Raw genomic sequence first — 14,367 nt, 5'->3', positions numbered from 1 at the left:
GTAATTTATATTAAGCTCCTTCTAATAATTCAGTGTTATGACTTTTAAAGATCTTACCTTTTTCTTCCTTTTAGTTTTTATTTTTTTCCTGTTCTACCTCCAATAAAAACATTTCCTGGAGCATGAGGGAAGCAGTCAGAAGGAAACAGCTATCCACTAATAGGATTAGATCACATGGTATAGGTCTTTTTCTTCTTTCCCTTCCTAAATAAAAACTGACTCCTGTGTGAGACTGCTATACTGGAATAAAGTAACGATATAGTTCTAAAAGCTCTGTGAAATGATGGGAGGAAAATAGTCATAAAAACATCTAAAAAGGCTCACACCAAGAAAGAACAATTGCAAAAAAACAGATATTTCCCTGTCAAGGACTACATACAAACACCAAAGAAAATTAATACAGAGAAGTACTTTGTTATTTAATTTGCAAATAGCCCAAAATCAAACAAAGGAAAATATAATAATCAACAAAGGAGGAAGTAATGAAAGAAATTAGCTCATGTTTAAAGGTTAAAAGGAGAAAAACAGACTGTTATTTAGAACAAAAAAGGAACAAAGAGGAACCATCATGGGATAAAAAGGACCTGAGGATATAATGATTTCAGGAGAATTAAATTAGGAGAAGCAAAGATGGATAGCTGAAGTGAAGTAGCATAAACTACATCTTCTACATTCCCCCATGTACTTCATCCCAGTGAGTTGATGTTTTTGTTTTATTTTTGTTTTGTTTTTTTACTGGAGGGAATGTCAGGGTAGGAATTTTGCATGTGAAAGTGAAAAAATTATATTTCAAACTGTACTCAGAATTTATCAGTTCTCTGAAGGTAGACAGCATTTTTCATCATGAGTCCGTCAGAATCATTATATTAATCAGGATAGGTCTGTGTGATTCACAGCTGATCCCCATTACAAGTTGCTGTTATAATATACACGAATCTCCTAGTTCTGCTCACTTCACTTTGGATCAGTTCATATAGTCCTTCCCAAGTTTTTCTGAAACCATGTCTCTTATCATTTCTTTAGCACAATAGTATTCTATCACAATCATATAAAAACAACTTGTTAATCCATTTCCTAGTTAATGAACCTCGCTTCAAAATGAGCTGTTGTGAATATTTTTGCACACATATATCCTTTTCCCTTTTCTTTGATTTCTTTGGGATACAAATCTAGTAGTGGTATTCCTGAGTCAAAGGGTATGCAGTATTAATTTAGGGCAAAGTTCCAAGTTATTTTCCAGGATGGTTAGGATGGTCTCAACTTCACAGACAAGGCATTGGTGTCCCAATTTTTTCATATCCCCTCCAACATTTGTCATTGTCCTTTTCTGTCACATTAGCCAATTTGATAGGTGAGAACTGTGAGTTATTTTAATTTTCATATGACCATTGATAGCTTTGAAAACTACTGCCTGTTTATAATACTTTATCATTTATCAATTGGGCAATGGCTTGAAGAACATTCTTATAAAAGAGAAAATATGAGTTTAAGCTGAATGATGGGCACCAGAATGAGCTTAGTTTGGCAAAAAGTTGTGCAGTGCGAGGCTGCCTTCTAGATGAAACTGTTACACTGGGTTTTTTTTCAATCCCCTGGAAAAAGTATAGTGAATTTCTAGGGTAGCATCCAAAGTCCAGTACAGTGCCAATAGAGAGACATGGCCTCTGGGACAAATAACAGAAAAAGAAGGAAAGGGAAAGAACCAGGTCATGTGATTTGAACAACAGGTTAATTCCTATTAGGTCATGATGCTTCCTTCAGACATTGCTTCCCCTCTGAAATGTTGTCTCTATATGAAATGAAACAGGTAAAAAATAAAAAGAGAATAAGATAGTATGTTTAACGGTCAGAACATTGAAATTGAATAGAAGGAGCTCAGTTCTTTTGTTTCGGTAGTATATCATATAACATGGTATGGGATAAAGGAGTAAAACAACACAATCAGATTTCTTTTCTTCCACAACTATGGCAAGGGGGAAATATGGAATTAAAATAAAGGACAGAAATAAGCACAAAAGAAAAGGCAGATCATTTCAATTATATAAAATTGAAAAGTTTTATATTAATAAAATCAATGTAAGTAAGAAAAAATTCAAGTAGACATTGGGAAAATATCTTTGTATAATATATCTTTGATAAGAGTCTCATTTCAAGAAATGTAGAGAATTAATGCAAACACATAAAAATGACTGCCAAAAAAAGAAGAATTGGAAGCTATTAACCACCTGAGGAAAGAATGATCCAAGACACCAAAATGAGTAATGAAAATTAAAAACACTCTAAATTTTCATCTCAGATACAGAAAACTGGCTAAAATATTCTTCCAAACCTATCAGGTTGCTACAGTCAATACTCCCTATGTAAAAGGACAAAAGCTTCTAGAAACAATTCTTACGGTAGAATTCAGATATTTTGCCATTCCCCAATTATCCTAAAGAATCACTAATTATCTGAATTGAAGTGAATATATTTTACCATAAATCAAAAGAGATCAGCAGTCAATCAGAGAATTAGAAAGTCTCACCTGTGTAAGGTAAAGTGTGTTTTTGAACATAATCAATGGATCCGAGTTTTGAGGAAGTTTAAAATGTATGGCAGCTTGGTTAAGCATCTCAATATTACCATTTTTATGATGCTGTCGATGCAATGAAAAACTACTATTGTAAGACCAATCTTCAGCGGAGGAAACCTTTTTAGAAGCAAAAGAAGAGATAAAAATCAAACTATGGCAACAAAAAATATTTTTGTTCAGATTGAGGATAATGACTTTAGGAAACATCCTGGACACTACAAAAGATGTTTATATGTTCTCTGTAGTAACATTTCTACAAATGCTTTTAATTTTCCATCCCACATCCTTATCAGTAATGGACAAGCCTAAAGTTAGTTGTCATTTGGGATACTGAAAAATCAGTATTGGTGAAACCAGGTTTGTGTGCTCAAATCCTTCTTTGCAGGATTCTGAAAAAGTGCTTCTGTACAAAGCAATGTTTTTGCCAAAGCCTGCTTAAACTCCCTGGCTGTTTAATAATTTTCTGTACTGTTCAATATATTTTGTTTATTTAGGCCAAAAAAGTTTCATAATGAATAGAAGTTCATTATTATAATAATGAATAGAAATAAAGACATGGGTGAAATTGGTTACATAATCTGGAACAAAGACAAAATCTCACTTTCAAAACGGTAAAAGTCACTCATTCACTATCATAGTGGTAATCTGCTCATTTGTTCTACACATTCTCTTTTCACTAATTTTTTAAAAATTTACTCTTGAAGTTACAGAGGTGTAATCCTCAACAGAAATATGCTAGTTTGAAAGAGGGACCAGTTTAAAGGAGAAGATAATGAGTTCTACTTTGCACATGTTGAGTGAGGAATGCATAAGTAATATCAAGGAAGAAATATCTAGCAGGTAGTTGATAAAACATGACTGGAGTTTGCAACAGAAATGGGGGCTCCCTATATAAATTTGGGCAGATTTGCACAATAATGATTTTTTAACCCACTGGAGTTGATGAGATCCCCAGGATAATGCATATAGATAAAGTCCTGGATAAGACCCACAATAAGATGGTAAGTGATGGAATTAGACTTTCAATGACTGGTCAGATGAATAGGGAAAGAACCTGGACAGCTGGTTCTTTTGATGCCAAAGGTTATTTTGTAATTTGTTTTAATTCCTCTTATCTAAATAACTATATTTTAAATACAAATAATTACAAGTAGATACAATTTTACTTTGTAGCAGTGTTCATCCCTATCCCTTTCACTTTTATATAAATAGACTAACATCAAGAATATACACATGTGGTACAAAAGGGAAGAATACTGGTTCTGGAGGTTGAGAACCTACATTCAAACTCCACCTTGATATTAGTGTGACTTTGAAGTAGACTTCAGATTTCTCATCTGTGAAATGAGGGGGGATGGACTAGAATGCCTTTAAGTTTCCTTCTAACTTTAAAGCTATGATTCTAAAATTCTGAAACAATCCTTGGATTGTTAAATTTATAGAGAAAATATGAGGTGCCAACCAATCATAATGCCTAAAACAGACCTAAAAGAGTCTGACAATTTGAAATAAAAACATAAGAAATGTTCACTTAAAGCCTATATACCCTTCTTACTAAGCTAAGCCATCCAAATCTTTATATCGATTATATTGACTCCCTAATGCAAGAGAAAAATGAAATACAGATTTACCTTTTCCAGTGTACTGAAGGAAGGCCAGGACTGATAGCCATATTCAGAAACAAACCGAGCTTTAGGAAACATCTTCCAATTCCAGCAGTCACTTTCATAGTCATAAAAATGTACATCACCAAAATGGGTGTCATAGGGTTTACGGGAAACCCAACCCTCTGAAATGGATTCTGCTCCATTTGTGGGGCTAGATGTGATATAAGGACGAGTTTGGTCCTCCTATATTAAAATAAATCAAGTAAGAGTTTAAGGATTAAAACTTTCATTTAGAAAATGAAAATCCCAAATTAGTTTTCTGTCTCAAATTAAACTGTTTTCCATCTACGATGAAAAGAAATTGATTTTATAATAAGACAAATTTCCTGTTGTAATCTTATTTATATATCCCTTCTCTTTACCAAAGTAAAACATAAGTATCTAGAGGGTAGGGACTAACTTTGTCTTTGTCTCCCTGACCTTTAGCAAATCTTCCCTGAAATACAGATAAGACTTAAATCTTTATTAATTTTTTTCATTTAATATTAAAATGCACAGCAATTCCCATAACCTTGTTCATTTCCCTTACTTCTTTGAAATACATAATCAGATATACCCCAGAGGTTGTTATCTCCATGTAGATGACTCCCAAATTTAAATATCCAATGTTCAACTACCTCTTAAGCTCCAGTTCAATATCACCTACTGTCAATGCAACATTTCCAATGAGGCATCCTTTTAAGCCATTTGAAATAAGAAGCCCAAAATAGAATCAAAATCAAATTCTTCCTTTTTAATTATTTTTATTTTTAAAATTTAATTTTTATTGCTGTCCTTTATTTATTATAGCTTTTTATTTACAAAATATATGCATGGGTAATTTTTCAACACTGAACCTTGCAATACCTTCTGTTCCAAATTCCTCTCCTTTTCCCCCATCCCCTCCCCTAGATGACAGATATCCCAATACATGTTAGAATATATATTAAATCCAATATATGTATACATATCCATATAGTTATCTTATTGCAAGAAAAATTGAATATAGAAAGAAGAAAAAAACCTGAGAAGGAAAACAAAAATGCAATCAAATAACAAGAGAAAGAGTGAAAATGCTATGTTGTGCTTCACATTCAGTTCCCACAGTGCTCTCTTTGGGTGTAGATGGCTCTCTTCTTTACTGAACAATTGGAACTGGTCTGAATCAATTCATTATTGAAGAGAACCATGTCCACCAGAATTGATCATCATATAGCCTTGTTGTTATCATGTACAATGACCTTCTGGTTCTTCTTGTTTCACTTAGCATCAGTTCATGTAAGTTTCTCCAGGCCTCTCTGAAATCATCCTGTTGGTCATTTCTTATAGAACAATAATATTCCATAACATTCACACAATTTATTCAGCCAATCTCCAGTTGATGGGCATCCACGTAGTTTCCAGTTTCTGGCCACCACAAAGAGGGCTGCCACAAACATTCTTGCACATACAGGTCCCTTTCCCTTCTTTAAGATCTCTTTGGGATACAAACCCAGTAGCAACGCTGCTAGATCAAAGGGTATGCACAGTTTGATAACTTTTTGAGCATAGTTCCAAATTGCTCTCCAGAATGGTTGGATTCGTTCACAGTTCCACCAACAATGTATCAGTGTCCCAGTTTTCCCAAATCCCCTCCAACATTCGTCATTATCTTTTCCTGTCATCTTAGCCAATCTGAGAAGTGTATAGTGGAATCCCAGAGTTGTCTTAATTTGCATTTCTCTGATCAATAATGATTTGGAGCACCTTTTCATATGACTAGAAATAATTTTAATTTCTTCATCTGAAAATTGTCTATTCATATCCTTTGACCATTTATCAACTGGAAAATGGCTTGACAAAATCAAATTCTTCCTGAGTTACCTATTTCCATTGCAAATATCACCATACTTCTAGAGATCCAGGTTTATAACACTGGAGTTACAGCAAGTTCTTCACTCTTTCTTGTCTTTATTCCTCATATATAATTAGTTGCCAAGACATGACAATTCTACCTCCAAATCTCTCAAAATCATCCCCCTTCTTTCCTGCCACTCATGCTGTCATTACCTTATTTTCAAAGTTCATCACTTCTCTCTAGACTTGTACAATAATTTTTTACTTGGTCTCCCTGGTTCCAGTTTCTACAACCCAATGTTTACAGAGTTGGTAAACTGCTATTCCTAAGCACAGGAACTCCCCTGTCCAAGAAGCTTTAGTCGCTCTTCAGGACAAAATACCATATAATGTTCCATCTAATAAAGTTATAATGGATGATCTGGGATGACAATATGATAAAGTCCTGAGAAAGATTACACAAAAGAAATGTTATGCAATAAAATTTCTTCATAGGAAACAATTGAAAAGATGCTTTGAAATATACTTTTTTGCTTTTTCAGCATCAAATTTATCCAAATTTCACCATCTTGAGGATAATTAGGGCACAAAATAAAAAGAAACATTAATAAAATCACACAAAAAAGTAATGTTATGCAATAGGAAATTAACTTTAAGAATTGATAACTAAAAGAACTGCTCATTACCAACACAATCCAACAGCAAGAGATACAAAGAGAAATTCCATTCAAAATAATGGTTGATAGTATAAAATATTAGGGAATATATCTACCAAAGTCAGGAATTTTATGAGCAAAATTACAAAACACTTACCACAAAAATAAAGTCAGATTTAAATAATTGGAAAGATATTAAGTGCTCTTGGATAGGCTGAGTGAATATAATCAAGATGACAACACTCCTTAAACTAATCTATTTATTTAGTGCTATACCAATCAGACTCCCAAGAAACTATTTTAATGACCTAGAAAAAATAACAACAAAATTCATATGGAGGAACAAAAGATCAAGAATTTCAAGGGAAATAATGAAAAAAAAAATCATATGAAGGTGGCTTGGCTGTACCTGATCTAGAACTATATTATAAAGCAGCAATCAACTAAAACCATTTGGTATTGGCTAAGAAATAGACTAGTTGATCAGTGGAATAGGTTAGGTTCACAGGGCAAGATAGTGAATAAAAATAGCAATCTAGTGTTTGACAAACCCAAAGATCCCAACTTTTGGGATAAGAATTCATTATTTGACAAAAACTGCTGGGAAAACTGGAAATTAGTATGGCAGAAACTAGGCATGGACCCACACTTAACACCACATACTAAGATAAGATCAAAATGGATCCAAGATTTAGGCATAAAGAACGAGATCATAAATAAATTAGAGGAACATGGGATGGTTTACCTCTCAGACTTGTGGAGAAGGAAGGAATTTGTGTCCAAAGGAGAACTAGAGATCATTATTGATCACAAAATAGAAAATTTTGATTGCATCAAATTAAAAAGCTTTTGCACAAACAAAACTAATGCAAACAAGATTAGAAAGGAAGTAACAAATTGGGAAAACATTTTTTACAGTTAAAAGTTCTGATAAAGGCCTCATCTCCAAAATATATAGAGAACTGACTTTAATTTATAAGAAATCAAGCCATTCTCCAATTGATAAATGGTCAAAGGATATGAACAGACAATTTTCAGATGATGAAATTGAAGCTATTTCCACTCATATGACAGAGTGTTCTAAATCACTATAGATCAGAGAAATTAAGACAACTCTGAGATACCACTGCACACCTGTCAGATTGGCTAAGATGACAGGAACAAATAATGATGAATGTTGGAGGGGATGTGGAAAAACTGGGACACTGATGCATTGTTGGTGGAGTTGTGAAAGAATCCAACCATTCTGGAAAGCAATCTGGAATTATGCCCAAAAAGTTATCAAACTGTGCATACCCTTTGATCCAGCAGTGCTACTACTGCGCTTATATCCCAAGGAAATACTAAAGAAGGGAAAGGGATATGTATGTGCCAAAATGTTTGTGGCAGCTCTTTTTGTAGTGGCTAGAAACTGGAAAATGAACGGATGCCCATCAAGTGGAGAATGGTTGGGTAAATTATGGTATATGAAGGTTATGGAATATTATTGTTCTGTAAGAAATGACCAGCAGGAGGAATACAGAGAGGCCTGGAGAGACTTAAATCAACTGATGCTGAGTGAAATGAGCAGAACTAGGAGATCATTATACACTTCAACAACAATACTATATGAGGATGTATTCTGATGGAAGTGGATATCTTCAATATAGAGAAGAGCTAATCCAATTCCAATTGATCAATGATGGACAGAATCAGCTACACCCAGAAAAGGAACACTGGGAAATGAGTGTAAACTATTAGCAGTTTTTGTTTTTTTCCCCAGATTATTTTTACCTTCCGAATCCAATTCTTCCTTTGCAACAACAACAAAATTCAATTCTGCACATATATATTGTACCTAGGATATACTATAACATATTTAATATGTATGGGAATGCCTGCCATCTAGGGAAGGAGGTGGGGAAAAATTTGGAACAGAAGGGAGTACAAGGGATAATGTTGTAAAAAATTACCTATGCATATGTACTGTCAAAAAATATTATAATTATAAAATTAATAAAAAAAAATTTTTAAAAAGAGAAAAAAAAAACTGTTCAAATGAGTATGTCTTTTTACTTTTAAAACACCCAAGTAGTATTTAATTTAGTACCATGTGTCTTCAAAGCACTCTACAAATGACAAGCACTCTTCTTACAAACACTAATTATTGTTTGTAACATCCAAACATCCATTTTGGGAGATAATCATTTTACAGTGTAAAAGGCAGCAAAAGGAAGTCAATTTATTCTTGTGCGCTGGTATCAAAATGGTGACTAGGAGAGGGAAGTCACATTTATATTTACAATACAGTTTTTTAAAATTACATAATCATTAATCAGCCCTCATATCGCCCTATAGAGAAAAGGAGTAATATTCACATTAAATGGAAATATTATAAATTTAATATCGGAAAACACCCAAATGGTCTGCTAGAGAAAGCAGAGACACAAGCCTGGTATTCAAGGTTTTCTAAACCCTAGTACCAAAATACCTTTGCTGTCTTATTTCACAACTACACACACACACACACACACACACACACACACACACACACACACACACACACACACTTCAAAGCTGGAAGGAACCCAAGACCAATAAATAAAAGGAATACCTGAAAGGAAAAAGGAATACCTAAAAAAAGGAATCTCTTCTCCATTTAATAGCTAAAAACTATACTAAGATTTTTGGGAAAACCTGAATAGTTGAATTTACAAGAACAACAGCCACTCGCCAGTAGGTGACTAGAAGATATAGAGGAAGATGCCAAATGAAGAAAGGCAGGCTATCAAATAACCATATTAAAAAAATGTCTATTTCGTTGTCTTTGTCTTGAGTTAGATATTAAGAACATATTTTTAGCACAGAAATTATTTATTTCTTTTTTCTAAACTAGTCATTTAAATAATTTAGTTCTTCTGTTAATCTGGGAATTTTATTATTATTATTTTTGTAAAAGACAAAGACAACGAAAGGCAACTTCTTAAAATCTTTATCTCTCGGTCATTGACTTTTGATGATTTGATTAAACCTGTGAACCTTTTTCTCAGAGGAAAATTTTTTTAAATAGAAGAGTGAAGTGGTAAATTTCAATTAGAGGTTATTGAAAAGGAAAATTTTTCTCATCCAAGTTCATAAACCTCCTTGAAATCTGTCTATGGACCCAGTTTATGGCCTCCCAGGTTAAGAACAATGAATATCAATATAAAAATATTGAAGCATTAGTAGAGTGGCGCAATGATGTATTTTAAAGATTGTATACCATGAGCAGGTTAGATGCATGGTTAGTTTCTTATGTGCATCACTCTAAAATAATTGAACTTATTATTATTCTAAATTATTATGTATCTTTTTTATTTACCTCCTCCAAGAAAACATTCTCAGTTTTACTTATTGATTAATGGGTTATTTTGCATTTAGTTTTCTTCATCTCTTCTTTGCCTTTTTAAAACTTCTACCTTGGTGTTTTGTCAGGGTTTTTCTGATTTGTTGCTTTCCTAATTTTTTTCTGTAATTATATTTCAAGCTTATGGATCTGTTCTTTATCTCTTTTGTTGGTGGAAACATATAGAAATATAAATTTTCCTTTAAGGACTGCTTTAGCTGCATTCCTTAAGCTGTGATACGCTGTTTCATTAATTTGTTTGTTGAAACTTTCCACTGTTTCTATTTTATGTTCTGTGACCTACAGATCTTTACAACTAAATTATTTATTCTCCAATGAATTTTTATTCCTTTCTTCAAAGGCTCTTTATGATCAAAATTTTTATTATACTGGGGCAGTAATAGACATTTAATAGTTTTGTTTTCCTGTACTTGATTGCAGTATGTGTGTATATGTATATGGGGTGTGTGTGAGTGTGTGACTCAATATCAATCTTGGTAAAGGAACCATAACCGATGTAAATATGTAAACTTTCTGATTATACTGAGTACTTATCAGGGATCTATTTCTAATTTTTCTAACTTTCTACTCAGGTTCCTAAATTGTTTTTTGTTTACTTTTTGTTAGCTTTGCCTAGGTATGAAAGGGGTACACTAAAGTCTCTAATACTTTTTCTATTTCTCCCTATAATTGAATTAAATATTCAGATGCTATGATATTCAGGGGCATATATATTAAAGAATAATAGTGGTCCATTATCTATGAAGTTCTTAAATATAGCATAATGTCCCTACTTATCTATTTTATTGTCTACTTTTACTCATTCTTTTTCTGAAATTATGACTATTGTCTACTTTTGTTAATTCTTTTTTTGAAATTATAATTATTTTCCTTTTTTTAAATTCACCTGAGATTTTATTCTCACCCCTAATTTTAACAGTGTAAGTCTTTCTGTTTCAAGTATGTTTTATGTAAACAATACACTACTGGATTCTGCTTTCTAATTTATTCATCTAATTTTTTTTCCATTTTATAGATGAACTCATCCCATTCGTGTTTATATTTATTAAAGTTAATTACATATTTTCCTCTACCTTGTCCTCTTGTATTTTTTCCTCTTTTCCCTAATCCTCTTCTTAATAAAGAAGAAGGTGGTAAAAGGGGAGCATGCATAATCAGTGATATGTAACCAAAACCATTTTTTCCATTCAGTTTCCTCTCTTCTTTTCCCCTTGCCTGCATCTATCATAGATTTTTATCCTCTTTCCTTTTAATGATCTTCCAACCCTCCAATGTGGAGTTTGTTTTGCTTATGAACTATTTCACCTATCCTATCTTCCATCTCAAACCTTCCCCCTCACTTCTCTCTTTCTGAACTTTCCTCACCACCATTTTGAAATTAATACATTTTTACAGCATGCTTTGGTTTCTGCCTGACCAGATTTGTCTATATTCAAAGTTTCTGCAGCATTCTAAGTCTTTTTTGATAGTCTTAACCTGAATGGAGATGCTTATAACAGTTTCTCTTTTGTTTTCTTTATAATTATTCCTACTGGTACATTTTAAGAATTTTTCCTGGAATGTCCTTATAGAATTTGAGTTCTTCTAAGTCCTAAACATGCCACCATTTTCCCACAATTCCCAGAAAAAGAACAGAAGAACATGACTCTTCATAGGGTCCATCTTCCATCCTTTGTCTCTCAAATGAACCATCATGTGATCTAGCTCCTCTGCCACTGTGGTCTCATTTGGTCAAATCAACATTACATAATTTATGTAATCAGTGCTCTTAGGAAATAGGATCTCTTTCAGGTCATTCCCCACCAAACTATAGCAATATGAAAGAAAATTCAAATATCTCTAAGGAAGGATGGTGAATGTGTACTGAGTTTCTTCGCAGGTAAAACTAAATTATTCCTAACTAAATTGACCATAAAAAGAAAAATGAATTACTAAAATAAAAAAAATCCCATAAAATCAGACCAGAATTTGAGGTAGCTAATTTAGCATTTTATTAAGGAAAGGAATAGACAAATCATCACTACAACTTTATTCAGCTCCTATAATTTGCTCTAAATCACTAAGTATGCTCTGCCATCTTCATCAGCCACACACAGTTATTATAAAGAAAATTTGTGCTGCTCCAGACTCATTCATCTCCATTATTAGGAAGGAAATAGCTTTCACACATATGTCCAGGAACCAATATTGTTTAGCTACATGGGAAGTTTCCATTTAGCCCTATTTAATTAAATGGCAGAAAGCATACCATAAGGTATATAGGTGCTTATTACCTATAACTTAAAATATCCATGTCCACAATACATTCCTTTTGCTTATTTAATACAAATGATACCCATGCAAGTGGTCTTTCATTCACTTCTTCCCACAGAAGGATACTGCTCTCCTCAGTGGTCTTTCAAACTACAGTCAATTTAGCCTAAAGGCAACAGAATAAATATCGCACTCTGGCAATTAGGACAGCCTGAGCCTTGCAGAAACCATGAACCTTGCCTCAGAGGGAATTCATCCCAAGAGTCTCTCAAATCTGGATACCAGGATGATTTTGAAGAACAAGGGTAAAGAAATGGCAGGACAAGAGGATCATTACTTCCCTTGTCCCGGATATCACAATATAATTCCCATATTATAATTCCTATACACTATCATTAATCACACCCACTTCATGTTCAAAATACACATCTATAGCTTCTTAAAGGAATGAGTATTGCTACCCTTGAACCCAGCAACAGTCTTCTTTTCACCATCTCCAGAAGTAGCTGTTTCTGCACCCAATTATATTTACTCAGAGTGTTGGTTGGATTGACCCAACCTAGTGAACAAACTTCAGAAGTTTCAGCTGCCCATACTTTTATAGTAGTCTGATTTTCTAAAGACTGATTTTCTGCCCAAAAGGTAGGATCTAATAGTATCAAAGTAGGCATGGGGAATAGAGAGTTCTCTAATCTAGTTTAATTTCATACCTACCCCTTGCTGCCCTCCTGCAAGGAATCTGCTATCTAGGAAATTGACCAAGTAATGGCTATGGGGCCAAGAATGTAAACTCTCCTTTTTAGAAACCCCCGAAAAAAGGGATTCTCTATTTAGATTTCCTTATTGATTTAGTTAATTTTTTAAGAGCAAATTCTCTAACTACCTATGCAAATGGAACTTTGCAACTATCAAAGTTGTTCCTATTAGACAACGTTAGTAGCCACTATTTCATTACTCCTGCAAAAATTTGTTCACTCTCCAACAATCTGATGAACAAAAGTATTCCTATGATTCTAGTATGATGATGATATTCATGAGAAAATTGGAAATTTCTTACTACTGAAACGTTTCCTTACATTTATTCTTCCTGCTCCTATTCTCTTTCCTTCCAGTCATAATCTCACATTCTCCAAGGAAATTCAAGTCAGAGATCATACATTACATTCCCCACAAGGAAAGGGAGACAAAAGATGGTTCTTTAGCCTTACTTTAACCCTTTCCACCTGTGCTATTTTAGATCTATAAGCTATACCCCTGATGATCCTTTTTTAAAAACAAGACTAAAATTGTCTATTCATCTCTGCCTCTAATTGCCTGATTGATATTTGTTTTAGTCCTGTCTGAATCTTTGTGATGGCATTTGGGGTTCTTGGCAAAGATACTGATTTCCTATATCCTTCTCCAGCTCATTTCACAGATGAGGAAATGGAGGTAAACAGAATGAAGTGACTTATACAACTGTCATACAGCTATTAAGCATCTGAAGTCAGATTTGAACTCAGGAAGATAAGTATTCCTGATTCCAAGCCAGATATGCTATGCAATGCACCACCTAATTGTCCTAAGTGGTAATATATAGGGACAATTTGTCTTCATTTTTTTTTAAAGCCATCAATAAATGTCATAAGCACTTGACTTTTTTCTATTTTCTTTTCAAAGCAAATAAGCAAGGAGTTAACCCTACAAAGTAAATAGGAGATTTCTCTTTCTTACCCCATTAAGAGGGTTTCCTATACACACTAAATAACACTGCAGCAATGTCTTTCTCTGGTTATCCAACCACCAGAGGCTCCTATTCTTCAACAAAACCCCTTTTTCACTTGAACAATAAATGTGCCATAGAACCATTAAAAACCTTATAATGTCCACCATACCAAATATTATGGGCCAAATACAGGCCAGTCCAAGAATTCAGGCTTTATATTAGAATATAATGAGATACTTGTAAATTATAAAATGTAGAGGGCCAGAACTCTAGAGAAGTATTCTTGAAACAAGGTTATAATTAACTCAGGGGAA

The 14,367-nt window shown here is 33.5% G+C and overlaps 1 protein-coding gene across 1 annotated transcript in view; it reads right to left on the bottom strand.

The window, feature by feature from the left end:
• MANBA (mannosidase beta) overlaps positions 1 to 14,367 on the bottom strand; it is a 126,203-nt gene that overhangs the window by 26,180 nt on the left and 85,656 nt on the right. Inside the window, 2 exon segments of the mRNA XM_074273780.1 lie at positions 2,525 to 2,689; positions 4,204 to 4,422. Of these exon segments, the coding sequence (XP_074129881.1) occupies positions 2,525 to 2,689; positions 4,204 to 4,422 (384 nt within the window).

The sequence above is a fragment of the Sminthopsis crassicaudata genome, chromosome 6, assembly GCF_048593235.1.
Source record: "Sminthopsis crassicaudata isolate SCR6 chromosome 6, ASM4859323v1, whole genome shotgun sequence".
Taxonomy (NCBI): domain Eukaryota; kingdom Metazoa; phylum Chordata; class Mammalia; order Dasyuromorphia; family Dasyuridae; genus Sminthopsis; species Sminthopsis crassicaudata.
This window is presented reverse-complemented; position numbering and strand designations above follow the sequence as displayed.